Source organism: Chrysochloris asiatica, unplaced genomic scaffold (assembly GCF_000296735.1).
Source record: "Chrysochloris asiatica unplaced genomic scaffold, ChrAsi1.0 scaffold00157, whole genome shotgun sequence".
Lineage (NCBI taxonomy): Eukaryota > Metazoa > Chordata > Mammalia > Afrosoricida > Chrysochloridae > Chrysochloris > Chrysochloris asiatica.
Window position 1 is genome coordinate 6,247,553 of NW_006408675.1, and position 16,431 is coordinate 6,263,983.

The 16,431-nt window shown below is 41.2% G+C and overlaps 2 protein-coding genes across 2 annotated transcripts in view; one reads left to right on the forward strand and one right to left on the reverse strand.

Moving 5' to 3' along the window:
• The window catches only part of MAST4 (microtubule associated serine/threonine kinase family member 4), an 880,190-nt gene that overhangs the window by 852,984 nt on the left and 10,775 nt on the right, over window positions 1–16,431 (reverse strand). The gene's annotated exons all lie outside the window — the stretch shown is intronic.
• Window positions 1–16,431, forward strand: part of LOC102825909 — a 56,747-nt gene that overhangs the window by 30,441 nt on the left and 9,875 nt on the right. Inside the window, exon 2 of the mRNA XM_006870988.1 lies at window positions 3,857–4,150. Coding sequence (XP_006871050.1) covers window positions 3,857–4,150 — 294 coding nt within the window. The remainder of the gene's footprint in view (window positions 1–3,856; window positions 4,151–16,431) is intronic.

Below are 16,431 nucleotides of genomic sequence, written 5' to 3' on the forward strand. Positions count from 1 at the left end.
GATGAGGCTTTCTGCTCCCGTAAAGATTTATAGCCTCAGAAACCCTGGGCAGGGTCGCTATGAGTCAGTACCGACTCCACCACACACAGCCACTATATATATATATATGAAACTTTCCAGGTAAACCATTTTGTAGCAGTATCTGTTTAGATAGCCCCATCCTCCCTTGCTTTAGAATATCTGTTGGTTGCTGTGTATTTAAACATTTTTTTTTTCATATTCATATATATATATATATATGAAACTTTTCCAGGTAAACCATTTCTATCTATCTATCTATCTATCTATCTATCTATGTATCTATGATCTATCTATCTATCTATCTATATCTACATAAAACTTTACAAGTAAACCATTTTGTAGCGATATCTCTTTGGATATATATTGCTGTTATAAAGTATCATCAAGTTCGTTCTATTGCACAGCAACCCTGTACAGGGTTTCTGAGACTTTTTAAATATTTGTGGGATCAAAAGCCTCATGTTTCTCCTGAGATGTGGCTGGTGGGCTCAAATGGCAGACCTCGTGGTTCACAGTAAAGTACTTTACCCTATGGAGTCACCATGCTCCCATACACATGGTCTGACTCAGAGTGACCCTGTATATGGTTTTCAAGGAACAGCTGGTGGGTTTGAACTACCAACCTGTGGTTACCAGTGCAGTACTTACCCTACAGTGCCACAGCAGAATTTATATAAATATATATGTAAAACTTTTAATTTTGGTTTGGGTGAAAGTTTACAGAACAAACTGGTTTTTACCTGGTAAATTCTTATCCAACATACTTGCTCCCTAGACTTTACTTCTACAACAAACAAAAAGTTCTTTAAGACAATATCTAAAAAATGTTCAATCTAAACTCTACTTAAGTATCTAGGGAAATATAAATCTTTAAAAAACACATACTCTTGACTGGAAAGTTATGAAGTCATAAATAAACTGGTATTAAAGAAAATACTATAGTCCTGGTAATATAATCTGTACCAATAATCTGAACTCATATAACCATATAGTTAAATGTAAACATATGGAAAACCAACCTCTCGGTTATTACCTTTCTAAATATAATTTTCACAGGTAAAAAGAGAAGCCTTCCTAAAATTGATGTTACCTGTTCGAACAAATAATTTAATCTGGTACGTACCCCTCTTTTCCTTTCTTAAATCTCCCAGGACAACAGAAAATCTGCTTTGAGACAAATCCTATCAGGCCGGGTATTCTCTTCTTGGCTCCTTCCCATTTGTACCTTCAACTTGAATCACAAGTTGTTACTGGTGCCCTGTGAACATTCAGGTCAAGGCACTCTGGCTCCTAACTAGACTGCTGCTTTAGGCACTGACCAGACCTTTTATTTATACATATGTATTTTTTTCACATCTCCCTTCCCTTTCCACTTGCTAACTCCAACAGCCTTTTTCAAACAGCAAAGCTCAATAAATAACTGTTGACTTCACAAAGAAAATCAACATGCACTTTCACACCAACTCTGCCCCCACAGCAACAGTTCTGAGTACCAAGAACAAGTCCTACACCTCCCCCCTTCAAATAAAGCTATCGTCACAAGCACCCGCAAAGATAGCACCCTCTTTTTTCTAAGTCCTCACAATCACTCTCTGGAGTACCCAGAGGCTGCAATCTAAAAGGTTGAGGATCCAAGCCTACATAGATGAAGGTTAAGTTGTAGAATAAGCACTAGACTGCTAACCAAAAGTTGGTGGTTCAAGCCTACCAGCTGCTCCTCAAAAATCCTATACTGGGTCTCTATGAGTCGAAATCGACTCAATGGCACTTAACAAGAACAAAAGAAGTCAACTTGGTTCAGCTTACTCATTAGCCCTGGATTTTAATAATGGATATGGCTCCTGCCAGTTAGTTGAGGTTAAAATGAGGCACAGACACAAAATCCGTCTGTAATAAAGCCCTAGTTGTCTTGGTTACAAAGATAAGCAGCTGTTTTAAATACAACCAACTGAAAGCTCTTGAGTCCTCGTGTGGCGCTGTAGGATAAGCACTGTACTGCTAACCACATCAAACCTATCAGCTGCTCCTTGGAAACCTTTTACAGGGTCGCTGTGAGTTGGAACAAATTCTATGGCACTTAACAACTGAACATGAGTCCTTCAAACGTCAAATTTTTGATTACTCAAGACTAAGCGTAATTAATGCTTTGAAAGTCACGTATCTGTAACACAAGTACTGAAACAAAATTTTGAACAACTGTGAAATAAAATAGTAACAATTTAGTTACATAATCTGCCTCTTTCCATCTAAGCCAAGGAAGAAAGTAGCAGTAGCAATAATTACCTTTACATCCTTAGCTATCCTTAAGTGTCAAAATAACTTTCTGAACACTGCAGGTACATGCTATCTTAACAATTCCAGACAGTGCCCATCTGATTACAGGCTTTGGGGGGAGAACAAAGTGAGCACCCCCTGATGTTTCTCAGCAGGGCTTACACCTATCGTTAGGAAATCACTTGGCAAACCTGCATTTATCATTTTTTTAAATCTGTGTTTCACTTTCCTTTTAATTACCACAGACAATCTCTAGAGGGACATTGAGAGAGGCTCAGATGAACTCATCCTGGTTGCTAGAACTTGGCTATAAACTATTTTGATGAGACCTTCGCTGTCTCTTTAAAAGAACAAACTACACTGATTCCACAATTCAGCTTTTAACACTCTCCTGAGAGGAATGCAAAGAGATGGGGGCAAGGAGGGAGAGAAAAGACATGCTATATAATGAATACAACCATCCTTTAATTGGAGTGATCTGGCCTTTCTCCTTCAGACTTTCTGGGTTGGGTTCAGAAGAAGACAATGCCTCAAAAAACACTTATTTAAGCATATGGTCCCCACTGGAATAAGAACACGCAACAACTGGCTACCGCCTCATCTACAGGAGCTATCAATCCTGAGTTCAACTAAAAGAAAAAGCATGGCAGAATTTAATGTCGGCTAGGAGTCCTGGTGTGGCGCTGTGGGCCAATGCGTCAGACTGCAAAGTTGTTTGAACTGCAAGGTTGGTGGTTCAAAGCTCACCAGCTGCTCCTTGGAAACCCAATACAGGGTCGTTATGGGTCAGAATTGACTCGACGGCACTTAACAACAGCAACAACAGTGAGAAGACACATTGTACGAGTTAGATCAGTTGTTGTATAAAAGAAATTTCATTACATGAAAAGGAAAAAAAGTTTTAGAAAACTGCCCTTAGTTTTCATTATCTCTATTAATATCAACTGGTTTATTTTGAAGGGCTTTTCTGAAGTGACTACCTTCATTATTTCTATTAATAGCAACTGGCTTATTTTTTGTGTAATTTTTTGAAGTGACTACTTTCTAACCTAGAATTCTGAGCTCTGATAGGTCATCCTGTTACAAATGAACTGAAAAATGGCAGGGGACATTTTGTTTGGAGTCTAAATCATTTGCCTCCTCGTGTGAAGGAGTTTTGAGAATCAATGAAGGTGTTCTACAGACAAAGACCTCTGCTGAAAGGCTGAGGACGCTGTTCTATGTTAAATCTAGAACAGTGTGCCCCCATAAAGCAAAAATATATATACAGGTGGTGGCTGTTAGGTGCCACCAAGTCGATTCCAACTCATAGCGATCCTGTCATAGGGTTTCTAAAGCTGTACGTTTTTACGCGAGCAGAAAGCCTCACTTTCTCCTGCAGAGCAGTTGGTGGGTTTGAATTACGGACTTTGTAGTTAGCAGTCCAGTGCTTATCCTACAACTCCACCAGGGCTCCCATAAATACAAGTAAGCACCACTTAACATCCTCTGTATGTTCTGTGAAATAGGACATTACGTGATTTGGACATTGTGTGAACACCATATTAAAACCTTTTGAGAGCCGGCTTCCAGCGGTCTTAGTCACTGCTGTCTGAAGGAACCAAAGGCAGCAGTGATAGAAGACCCAAGCTGGGAGAGCACACAGCATACCCAGCTCTGCTCACTGCTCTGCCCACTGCTCTGCCTACTGTTCTGCCTACTGTTCTACCCACTGCTCTGCCCACAGTTCTGCCCACTGCTCTGCCCACTGTTCTGCCCACTGTTCTGCCCAGTGTACAAAGCCTGTGCCCAGAGCCATGTCCTCTGCTTCAGCTGCTTAGATCCCACCCATGGTCCAGTGTTGCAAGAAACTGATGTTGGGGTCTTTAATACCATTATCATGTTGTTGTTGTTGTTGTTGTTGTTGTCAGGTGCCATCGAATCAGAACCAACTCATAGCGACCCCATGCACAGCAGAACGAAACAATGTCCGATACTGGGCCAACCTCACTTGACGCCATCAATGATGTCACCTGGCTGATCCATCTCATTGGGGGTCTTCCTCTTTTTCTCTGACCCTCCACCTTACCCAGCATGACATCCTTCTCCAGCAACTGTTCTCTCCGGACAATGTGTCCAAAGTAGGAGAGACGAAGCCTAGCTATCTTGGCCTCCAAGGAGCACTCTGGCTGCACTTCTTCCAAAACAGATCTATTGGTTCTTTTGGCAGTCCATGGCACTTTCAGTATTCTCCTCCAACACCACAACTCAAAGGCATCAATTCTTTTATGGGCTTCCTTATTCACTGTCCAGCTTTCGCATCCATATGAGGTTATTGAAAATACCATGGCTTGGGTCAGGCGCACCTTAGTCCTCAAGCTGACATCTTTGCTCTTCAATACTTTAAAAAGTTCCTGTGCAGCAGATTTGCCCAATGCAATACGTTGTCTGATCTCTTGACTGCTGCTTCCGCAAATGTTGATAGTTGATCCAAGAAGAATGAAGTCCTTGACAACCTCAATTTTTTCTCCATTGATAAGAATGCTGTTTATCATGGTGGTGGTTAAATACCACTGAGTCGATTCTGAGTCATAGCGACCCTGTATGAAGTTTCCAAGGTGTGGCTGGTAGATGTGAACCACCTTGCAACAAGCAGTCCACTGCTTATCCTACAACACTATAGCTGAAGTCTACATTTAAAGTCACTGTTGTTGTTGTTATTAAGTGTCACTGAGTCAGTTCCAACTCATAGTGACCCTGTACAGGGTTTTTGAGGAGCGGCAGATGAGTTTGAACACCCAACCTCGCAATTCAAACCGACCCTTCAGTCCAGCGCTTATCTTACAGTGCCATACTAGGACTTCTGAAAACCATACGGGGAAATAAAAAACAAAAGGAGAGCTACTAGCTCTTTAAAAAACAAAACAAAAGATCTTTTGGAACCACTGGTGGTCAGTGTACATGCGGTCAGACGTTGCCTGAATGGAAGGTAAGAAAGGGATACCTGCAAATGTGAATAGGTGGCTCTGTTGATGTGATCATACTTGGAAATCTCGTTTTTCTTTAGTTGTGTTAATGAGGTCATTCCATGTAGTGGAGATCCTAAACCTAATCACATATGACTTAAAGAAAGACCAGAACAGACAGAGACATGAGGCAAAGACAGATACCATGAATCACCAGTAGACACCACAGACTAGGAGAGAGGCTAAGCTAACACTTGGGAGGATTCAGTCCTGGTGTGAAGAACTAATAGGCAAGGGTTTACCTGCACAGTAGCCATCCACTGTACTCCATGGGCTGCCGGCTTGCTCTCCACAGAACAGAGAACAAAGACCAACCCCAAATTGAACAGAAAAACAGTAAGCTGGATGTAGCACCACCCCAAATGGCTGGAGTAGCTGAAAAAAATCAGAAGCCCTAGGCCCTGGGCCCCACTTTTGGTCCACACACTCATTTACTCTTTGCACAAAACAGAGTGTAAAAGCAACCTTTAACCTTTCAAATCAAAAAGCCTAGTATCTTCATCAGTTCTAGCATGACAGTCCCATTTCTAAAACTCCATTTGTGGGTTAAGTCGACTTTTGTGGGCTGATATAGAAACTGAAATCTTAAACCCACTAAAATTTTAGGTCAGGGTTGCCAGCTAAACAAAAAGAAAAAAAATCACTGTAAAGTCAATTCCAACTAAGGGCAACCCCACATGTCAGAGTAGAGCTATGCTCCATAGGACTTTCAGTGGCTGGTTTTGGGGAATTAGATCACCAGATCCTTCTTCCATGACACCTGTGGGTTGACTTGAACCGCCAACCTTCCAGTTACTCACACCTCCAACCTCCTAGTTACTCAAACCTCCAACCTTCCAGTTACTCACACCTCCAACCTTCCAGTTACTCACACCTCCAACCTTCCAGTTACTCACACCTCCAACCTTCTAGTTAATAACCAGGCACAATCAGGGACTTCTGTCAGCAAAATGAAAACTAATAGGGGCGGGGGGAGGGATGACAAACTTCTACTAATAGATTCTACTTTGAAACAGATTTTAATCCACATCAAGAGATGAGCATCTAGTGTATGAAACAGTAGGGGGGGGGGATGTCCCGGGGGGCCAGGAGGAATAGCGAACACACATAGCTTTAAAAAGAAAGAATATTTTGTAAAAATCATAAGTTATTGGTCTAGGATATGTAACAGACTTGTTCCTTGTAGCCCAATGACACCAATTCTGAGCAGCAAGTAAATCCTAAACCTGACTGTATTCTGTTTGGGTCATATAGTTAAAAAACAGATTCAGCCACTAACCTAAGGTCGTCTAGTAGATGCCTGCCAGACAGAAAGATCCCTTTCTGTCAAGACTTGATCCCTAATCAAGTCTCCAGGCAGTAGCAACAAAAAAGGAGAAAAGCATCCTTCATCAATCCACCCAGAACAATACTATCTGATATTGAAGATTATTATTTTATTTTAAAGTTGACTTACTGAATCTTCACACCACAATGCTTTCTAAAGAACATTCTTAGAGTATGCAGTTAAGGCACTAGTATGTAGCCTCTAAAGTTAGCCTGGGAACCATGGTGTGGTGCTGTATAGTAAGCACTGGGCCACTAACTTTAAGGTTGATAGTTCAAACCCATCAGCTACTCCACAAGAGATAAATGAGGCTTTCTGCTCTCATAAAGATTTATGGCCTCGGAAACCCTATACAGGTAGCTATGAGTCCAAATTGACTCAGTGGCAGTGAGTTTGTTTATTTAAAGTTACCCTGGAGTCCCACGGTGGTACAAATCATCACGTGCCTGCTACCAACTATTGACGATTCCAGTCCACTTATATTGTTGTTATGAAGTGACATGGAGTCAATTCCAACTCATAGCGACCCCGTATAAGGTTTCCAAGGTTTTAAATCTTTGAAGGAGCAGAAAGCCTCATCTTACTCCTGAGGAGTGGCTGGCAGGTTTGAACCACAAATCTTGTGGTTCGCAGTCCACTGCTTACTGTATGGAGCCACGGCACTCCCAGTCCACATATAGGCACATGGGGGAAAAGTCTACATGGGGTGATCTTCTTCCCCCAAAAAATAAAAAAACTGCCACCTATGAAACACAGTCCTACTGACCCACACAGGACCATCATGAGTAGAATCAACTTGGCTGCAATTGTTTTTTAAAACTACCTTGTGCCATTGTACAACATTGCGGAAAATGAGTATTCCGGAACACTTCACTGTGCTCATGAGAAACATGTAAATAGACCAAGAAGCAGTTGTTCAAATAGAACAAAGAACACCAAATGGTTTAAAATTAGGAGAGGTGTGCACCAGGGTTGTATTTTTTCATCATACTTATTCAATCTGTATGCTGAGCAAATAATTCAAGAAGCTGGATTATAGTGAAGAAAAACAGCATCAGGATTGGAGAAAGACTCATTAACAATCTGTAATATAAGATGACACAACAGTGCTTGCTAAAAGTGAAGAGGACTTCACTTTACTGATGAAGATCAAAGACCACAACCTTTAGTATGGGTTGCACCTCAGTGTAAAGAAAACACAAATCCTTACCACACATCCAATAAATAGCATCCATATAAATGGAGAAAAGATTGAAGTTGTCAAAGATTTCATTTAGCTCAGCTCAGCCATCAACACTCAAGGAAATAGCAGTCAAGAAATCAAACAATGTACTACATTAGGCAAAACTTCCGTACATGACCTCTTCAAAGTGTTCAACAGCAAAGATGTTAGCTTGAGGACTAAGGTGCACCTGACCCAAGCCACAGTATTTTCAGTAACCTCATACGCATGTGGAAATTGGACAGTGCATACAGCAGGCTGTGGAAGAATTGATGCATTTGAGTTATGATGCTGAAGGAGAATATTAAATGAACCATCGACTGGCCAAACAACAAACTAATCTGTGTGGGAAGAAGTACAACCAGAATTTTCCTTGGAAGGCAGGATGGCCAGACTTCGTCTATAATACTTTGGGCATATTACCAAGAGGGACCAATCCCTGAAGGGTATCATGTTTGGTAAAGTGGAGAGTCATAGAAAAAGAGGAAAACCTCCAACTAGATGGATTTGCACAGCGGCAACAGCTATCAGCTCAAACATGGTAATAATTGTGAGGTTTTGCAGGACACAGCAGTGTTTCGTTCTGTTGTGCATAGGGTTGCTGTGAGTCAGTACCGACTGGCACCAAACAACAACAACCTTGTACCACAAAGGAATTCACAGTCCATACCCTATTTCCCCTGCTGACCAAACCAGCCTTTTATTAGAAGATGTATTCTAACCTTCTAGCTTCAGGTTCAAATGACTATTTAAAGAAACTAAGTATTTCAAAATTGCTGGGACACCTGAGGACTTGAATGGCTGCGCTAACTCAATAGGGTGCTACAGAATCAAGGAAAATGCAAAAGTGGTCTTGCTATCCAGAGTTAAACTCCTGTGCAAGGATTTGGAGCTAAAATACCATGCCCTTGACACTTATTAATAATGACTGGCAATGACACAGAAAATAAGCTAAAAGATATAAGTAAAAGTGGACATATAAGCGAAACCTAATTTTTCTGTAGGTTTTAGTCAGCATAACCTGGATGAAGGCTCCAGGAGCAAGTGCCTTTTCAATAATATGATCTCTTCACAGATCAGAACACAGCAGTGAATGATCATGTTTGTCAAAAGAAAAATGTCATGAGCAGCTCCATGGTCAATTACGCACTGATGAAAACTGGAAGCTTATACACGCATATCCTATAGTTGAGAGATACACAAAAACTGGAGCTGGAACTCAAAAGAACCTTCTAAGTCATGGCAGATGAGGGTCAAGGAGGTTAATGACTCATCCAGCAAGGAATCAAATTCAGCCTTCCAAGTCCCACGCCAACACTCTCCCACTACATACAAAACTGCCAGAATCCTGCAATCCGTTTTCACTTTCAGCATTTGTATACTGAGAACTAAGGAGTAATATATCCTGTATCACTGTTAATATTTTAAAGCTAGTGGTCAATATTTCATCAAAAATTTAAACAATTCTTTTAAACATGTGACCCAAAATGGCTTACTGTTATCACAAGCATGTTTATAATGAAGAACCAAAATTGCAGTTTCCTAAAGCCAACAGGAAAATGAGAATTGATTTATAGTCCAGTCATTCCATTAACTGATGACCTAAACTCCAGATCACAGCTTTAAATCTTAGCACTCACCTTAACAAAAGTTCGATAGACAAAACAGTTCAAGCAAAATGTGACGCCAAATACACAGGGATCCATTCTTTAAGTGGCATTTCATTCTTTCAGCAAGCAATCAATCCTCCACCAACTTCTCATTCACTCAACAATTATTTCTCGTGCACCACTTCATAAAAGGCTTTGGGATTCAGGAAAAACCAAGAGACTAGTACACAATGGTCTCACCAAACCAGCTCTTTTCCCCACATGTCTTCTCACCACTTTCCACCTCACTCACATGATCAATGGGCTGATATGGACCAATTTAATTATCAAATTAACTTCGACATTACATTTGTGAAAACAAAATGAGCATATACATGTAAAACACTCAGAATGGAATCTTAATGCACAGTGTGCCTAAATGTCTGCAAATTTATATTACTGTATTATTATTACCCACTATACACCAGAGAAAGCAGTGGCTCCATAAGATAAGCACTGGACTGCGAACCACAAGGTCAGCGGTTCTAGCCGACCAGTTGCTCCATGGAAGAAAGATGAGGCTCTTTCTGTTCCCACAAAAAGATTTAAAGCCTCAGAAACCCTATATAGGGCTAGGAGCTCTGGTAGCGTAGTGGTTACGAATTGGGCTGCGAACCTTAAGGTCAGCAGTTCGAAACTACCAGCCGCTCCGCAGGAGAAAGATGAGGCTTTCTACTCCTGTAAAGATTTACACCCTCGGAAACCCTGTACAGGGTCGCTATGGGTCGGAACCGACTCGATGGCACATAACAACAACAATAATCAACAGCAACAATATGCCAGGTAAGGCACGCTGGTAGTTTAATGGGTTAAGTTTGAGGCTGCTAACCACAAACTGTGCAGCTCAACTCATCCACCACTCTGCGGCAGAAAACTCTGTAGTCCCTAAACAGCAGTTCTACTCTGCCCAGTAGGGTCATTAAGAGTCTGAATAGGTTCGAAGGCAGTAGGGAGTTTTCTATGCCACACACTCTCCCTGTTGCAGGGATATCGAGTTGATCTGATATTTTCCTTACCCTGAGCTCACACTCTAGTGGGAAAGAAAGAATATATAAACTATTAACTGCATTACAAAAAGAAATGTGTACAAAATGGGGATGATACAACAATTGCAATGATATGAGAAAGGGTGTGCAGACTGTTAGGGTTGGTTGGTTAGGGTTATTTGCCATGGAGTTGGTTCTGACTCACAGTGACCCTACACAGGATTTCCGAGGCTGTAAATCTTTATGGGGGCAGGAAGCCTCATCTTTCTCCTGCACAACAGCTGGGAGTTTTGAACTGCTGACCATGAGATTAGCAGCATGACTCATAACCACTACGCTACCAGAGCTCCATGCAAACTGTTAATAAGTACTCTACAAATATTAACAGTATATACAAAACCTTGCATAATGTGGGAACAGAGAAAATGCAATAAAACACAGAAGAAACAACTTTTTAAATTTTATGCTTTAAAGTAAAAGAAAAAGTACTCTCATTAACAGCACACACACACACTCACAATTTTATTCTTACTTTCTACCTCTTCTTGTATCTCTTCAGTCATTTTCACAGGTGATTGATGCCTAAAGTCAGAGCCCTAAAGCACTACAAGATGTTCAATCATTTTTTAAGAAATATAGCTTGTTCACCACAGAAAAATTAGGCAGGAAAATGCACCATGGTATTAAAGAAAGAAAGGTGGGCAACAAGGTCAGAACAAAAAGAACTTTCAAATGAATCTTTAGTGAATCACAAAACTCAGGTAACCAAAAGAGGTGTTTCTCTCCAAACATTCTGCTTAACAAAGATCCTAACTACCATCTTCCAGCTAAACTGGTTTGTCATGTTCTTTTAAAAATTCTGATGAACAAGCTATAGATAGGAAGGGGGTAGGGTGGGGTGGAGACAGAATTAGAATAAAGAATGGCAGATACTCTAATACACACAAACCGATGATTCCAAAATAATTTTAAAGGAACTGTGATTTCAGAAGAGGAGAAAATTGTGATGTGGCTATTCATGAGTATAATTCTTCCACATTGTTGTTGCTGTTATGTGACTTCAGGTTGGTTCCAACTCATAGTGACCCTGTAAAGAGTTTCCAAACAGCTGTTGTTGTTAAATGCTGTTAAATCAGTTCTGACTCATAGCAACCCTGTATAGGGTTTCCAAGGGTGGCTGGTGAGTTTGAACAGTCAAATTTGCAGTTCAAACTGACCTTGGGATCCAGTGCTTATACTACAGCACCACACTAGGGCTCCACAGCCGGTGGTTTAAACTACTGACCTTGTGATTCACAGTCCAGTGCTGATCCTACAGTACCAGTGTGGGCGCTCAAATAAGTGACCTAAGCTTCATCCAGATAGAAATGTTTTCTTACAAAAGTGAAGATCTTGAAAACAAAAACAATATTGATGTTTTTATGAAGAAATCTAGAGTTCAGAGTTATCATTTCCAGTTTTCTCTTTTGTTCTCTATTGACCTTTTATATGAGGATTTGTAACCCACCCCCATGAGTGGCTAAAACCTAGTGGCTGCAACAATGGGCTCAAACATAAGGACCACTGTGAGGATGGCACAGGACCAGGTCATGTTTTGTTCTGTGTTACATGCTGTTACATGCCTTCAAGTCAGTTCTGACTCATAGCAACCCTGTATAGAGTTTCCAGGGAGCACTGGTGAGTTTGAACTGCTAACCTTATAGTTCAAACTGACCTTGAGTTCAAGTGCTTACCCTATGGTGCCAAACCAGGAGGGTGGCTATAAGTTGGAAATGGCTCAATAGCACCTAACCGCAACAACAGAAAATCTTCACTAAATCCTTAAAAGTCTTATTTATAGACTCTCTCTGGATTAAACCGTTTCTTCAACCAACAGTAAACTTCTGCTGTTGTTGTTGTGAAGTGCCATCAAGTCGGTTCTGATTCATAGTGACCCTGTATAGGGTTTCCAAGGAGCTTCAACTGCTGACCTTCCTGTTAGCAGTCTAGTGCTTATCCTACAGGGCCATACAATTTATTAGGGTAACTTACAATGCCTCAAGAACAAATAACCTGGAAACAAAGTTTGCGAAAGTAGTATTTCAAATAGATCAGTCATTTAAAGTACCAAAATACAGTCTTTTACTTGACAAGTGATTTCCCTAATTTCCCTCAGACCTCTCACGCTCACACTCATTCAGTTTTTCAACCAAGAAAACACTGACGTAAGATGGCTCTCCTACTTACTACTCTGACAAGAGTCACCAGAGAAGATTTTCTTGGGTTTTCCTGGTTTCCACTCAACTCATTTGGAGACTGGAGTTAAAATCATTCCAAAATAAAAACCTCCTTCCAATGGTTCTTCCTCCCAAATCAAACACTGGTATCTGCCCTTTTTCTGCAGCAATTCTCCCTTCTTCCTGGCTATAATGGAGTCACTTCACTGCAGGGCTTGGAACTGGTTCATTCCAGATTGGCCCCCTGCTGAGAATTGGCATTTCCAGCCTAGATATACTAACTCAGAACCCACACTTTAACAAGATCCTCAGATGTTCTGGATAACCCCATTCAGAATATTTGGGGTGGAAATGCAAGTTCTCAGCAAGAAGTCCAACTGGAATGAACCCATGTGAAGCTCTGCTTCAGAGCGGCCTACACTGAGGGTTCAGGTCATTTTGATTAAGCCACTCCAGCTAAGTGACAGAGCAAAGTTTGTGTATCTGTGTTGCCTATATGTTGTTGTTGTTAAGTGCCATCGAGGGTTTCTGAGGAGCTTGAACCGTCAACCACACAGTTCAAACCGACTTTACAATCCAGCACCATTAACCCATAGCACCACACCAGGACTCTTGACTGTATGTTGGAGCTAACAATACAAGGGGACTTCAAAAAGTTCATGGAAAAAAATGAATGAAGCCCCTCATATTTTTTGGAATCAAAATATTCATAAAGAACCTCTTTATGAAATTAATCATTTAACCTTAATTCACAAAGTGATTTCATCACAACTGCATTCCATTTCAATTCCTTCATGAAACTATGACTGCCCTAAGAAGTCATTTAAAATTTTTGACTTCTGTAAATATAAGTTTCACTGATAGTATTCAACAATATAAGATTCCTAAGCTCCAATTATAACCCAATTTAACTTTGTTTCTACACCACTGATGAGACACTGGGGCCTCAGCTATCTCATTATTTTTATAAATGTCTCAAAAGACAAATTTTAGGATGAGAAGTCCTTGATGTGATGGGTTAGTTGTTGATCTGTTTAACAAGTATGGTGATGGTGGTGTGCCAAGGACGCCATTCTGACTTACAGCAACCCTCTATAGAGTTCCCAAGGCTGTAAATCTTTACAGAGCAGAAAGCCCCATCTTTCTCCTGCTTAACAAGCATAAAAAGTGACAAAATCATCGACCAGAAGAGAACGATGGAGCTAACTTCCAAGCTTATTAAAAACGCAGTTGACAAAGTTCTAAGGCAGAAGTCAAAAGCCCTACATCTGATGTGAGTTTGTTAATATATACACTCATTTACCCACACCAAATTGAGTGCACTTGAGAACTTGCATTGCCCTGAAAACACATCTAAATTACAAGTCAAGAACATTAAAATCAAATTTTTACTTTCCACATGGTAGCCTATGAAATCAGTTAAGACAAGAAGGCCAATTTGTCAGTACGTCCATCCTCCTTCCTACCTGCCTCCCCAACATCAAGACAAAACATTTAGGCTGAAAGGTTCAGTGGAAGTCAGAATCATAATCAAAATTATATCGACTGTGTCCAAGAGAGAAATTGATGGTCTAGCAAGAGAGTACAGGCTCAGGGTACAAATCTTCCAAGCTGTCTCATAGAAACACATGTGTCTAGTTATAACTTCAAATCATTAAATAGGTAGTGAATGCTACTCATTAAAAGAAGTACAAGGATCCACCAGAAATATCACACAAATTCTATACACTTCCACACAAATTCTGTGGATTACTAAACATGAGGTCGGCAGGTCAAATCCACCAGCCACTCTGTGGGAGAAAGATGAGGCTGTCTGCTCCCATAAAGATTTACAGGCTTGGAAACCCTAATACAGGGGTATTAACCCTACTGAGGGGGAATCAACTCTATGGTAGTAGGTTTGATTTGAGTAATTGTGGCTTCAATGTATGTTAACCACTGACCATGGTCCTGAACCAACATTATACACTTGTTGTTGTTGCTGATGCTGTTGTGGTTGTTCAGAAGTCCTGGTGGCATAGCAGGCTCCACAGGAGAAAAATGAGGCAGTCTGCCCCAGTAAAGATTTATCATCATAGAAACCAGAAGGAGCAGTTCTACTTGGCTCTACTGAATCACTATGAGTTGGAATCAAGTAGATGGTGGTGGGCTTGGGCTCGTTGTTGCTAAGTGCCACCTAGCTGTCTCCAACTCACAGCAACCCTATAGAGGGTTTCTGAGGAGCAGCTGGTGGGCTTGAACCACCAAACTTAACGGTTAGCAGTCCAATGCTTATTCTACAGCACCACAACAGGACTCCATACTTACCAACCACCACCACCCCACCCCGTCAAAACAAATTTCTTTTAATTGCCAAGTTGACTCCAACTGATTGTGCTTCCACAGGGTTGAAATCTTTATTGAAATAGACTGCCACATTTTTCTTCTGCAGATTGGCTGCTGGTTCTGGAACCAAAAACCTTTCAGTTAGCTTAACCCCTACACCACCAACACGCCTAATTCACACTTAGGGCAAGATTTCCTCTCCGAATCCTAGATGCACAAGTGACTTCTATAAGTCGTCCTGGAATTCTGAACCAGGTGAGAGAGACAGCACAGAAAGAGACAGGAGAAATCGAGGGACAAAAGAAGCAAGTGCACAGCACCCCCTGAAGATACTTCTTCTGAATTAGATTTTATGTCATATTTTGACATAAAATACCATTACCTGATAAGAAACCACAGACACACAATTGGAAACCCTTTACAGGGTTGCTGTGAGTTGGAACTTACTTGAAGGCACTTAACAACAACAATAAAAGAGAAGAATCTTTGAACTAAATGATGCAAAGTTGTGTAAATGTCAACCTGAACAGGTGCACAAGGCAGAGCACCAGTTAGATGGAATGCAAGTGAACTGCAGTCGCCGTACCAACTACTGAGTTACATAAAGTGTGCTCCTAGATCACTTGTATCAGCTTAAAAACTGAAATGGACCCACTCTTCCAACGGGAAAATAGGTTTTTTGCTGGATAATTTATATGCATGATGTCTTACATTTTTTGAAAGGCCAATGCTATTTATAATTATGATAACATTTCCCCTGTGAGACTTTAAGACAGCCCTGAACCTAATCCCCCAATCAAAAGCTGTTGTTGTTCTCTCAGCACAAATCCTCTCCCAAGACTAAGACGCAATGGAAATACACGCTCTGATTGGCGTCCACGCACATCACCCATAAAGAGAAGTGACCGAAGAACATCAGTGAAGCGGCGAACTGAGCCCTGCACCATTCAGCAGACTACTGTGAACCCAGGTGGGGACTCGGTTGGCCTGCAGCAAGGCAGGACCTGAGGACTCATGGACTCAGAGTCAGTGACACAGCCACAGAGGAATAGAGTGGAGAGCAAAGCGACCAGCTGATAAGAAGAGGGCGGACAGATGCAAGAACACCCACACTTGCAGATGATACCCACTTGACCTGGCTTCAATATCTGGATGAACAGAACTCAACCCAAGGAAGAAAGAATAGGGGGGAAAAAAAGTGTCATCTGATACAACTTGATGAACTTGACCTACACCTATAAATGCAGTAGCTCAAAAGAGGAAATAATTGCCGGCTCCAAGAATGATTCCCACCCCCTCCACACAAAGAGTGGATAGGCATGGGCAACTTGAACATTGGCTACCCAAAATGGGGGGAGGGATACAAAGGTAAGAAGTGACTGGCTTACAAGCTTTCAAGAGGGAAC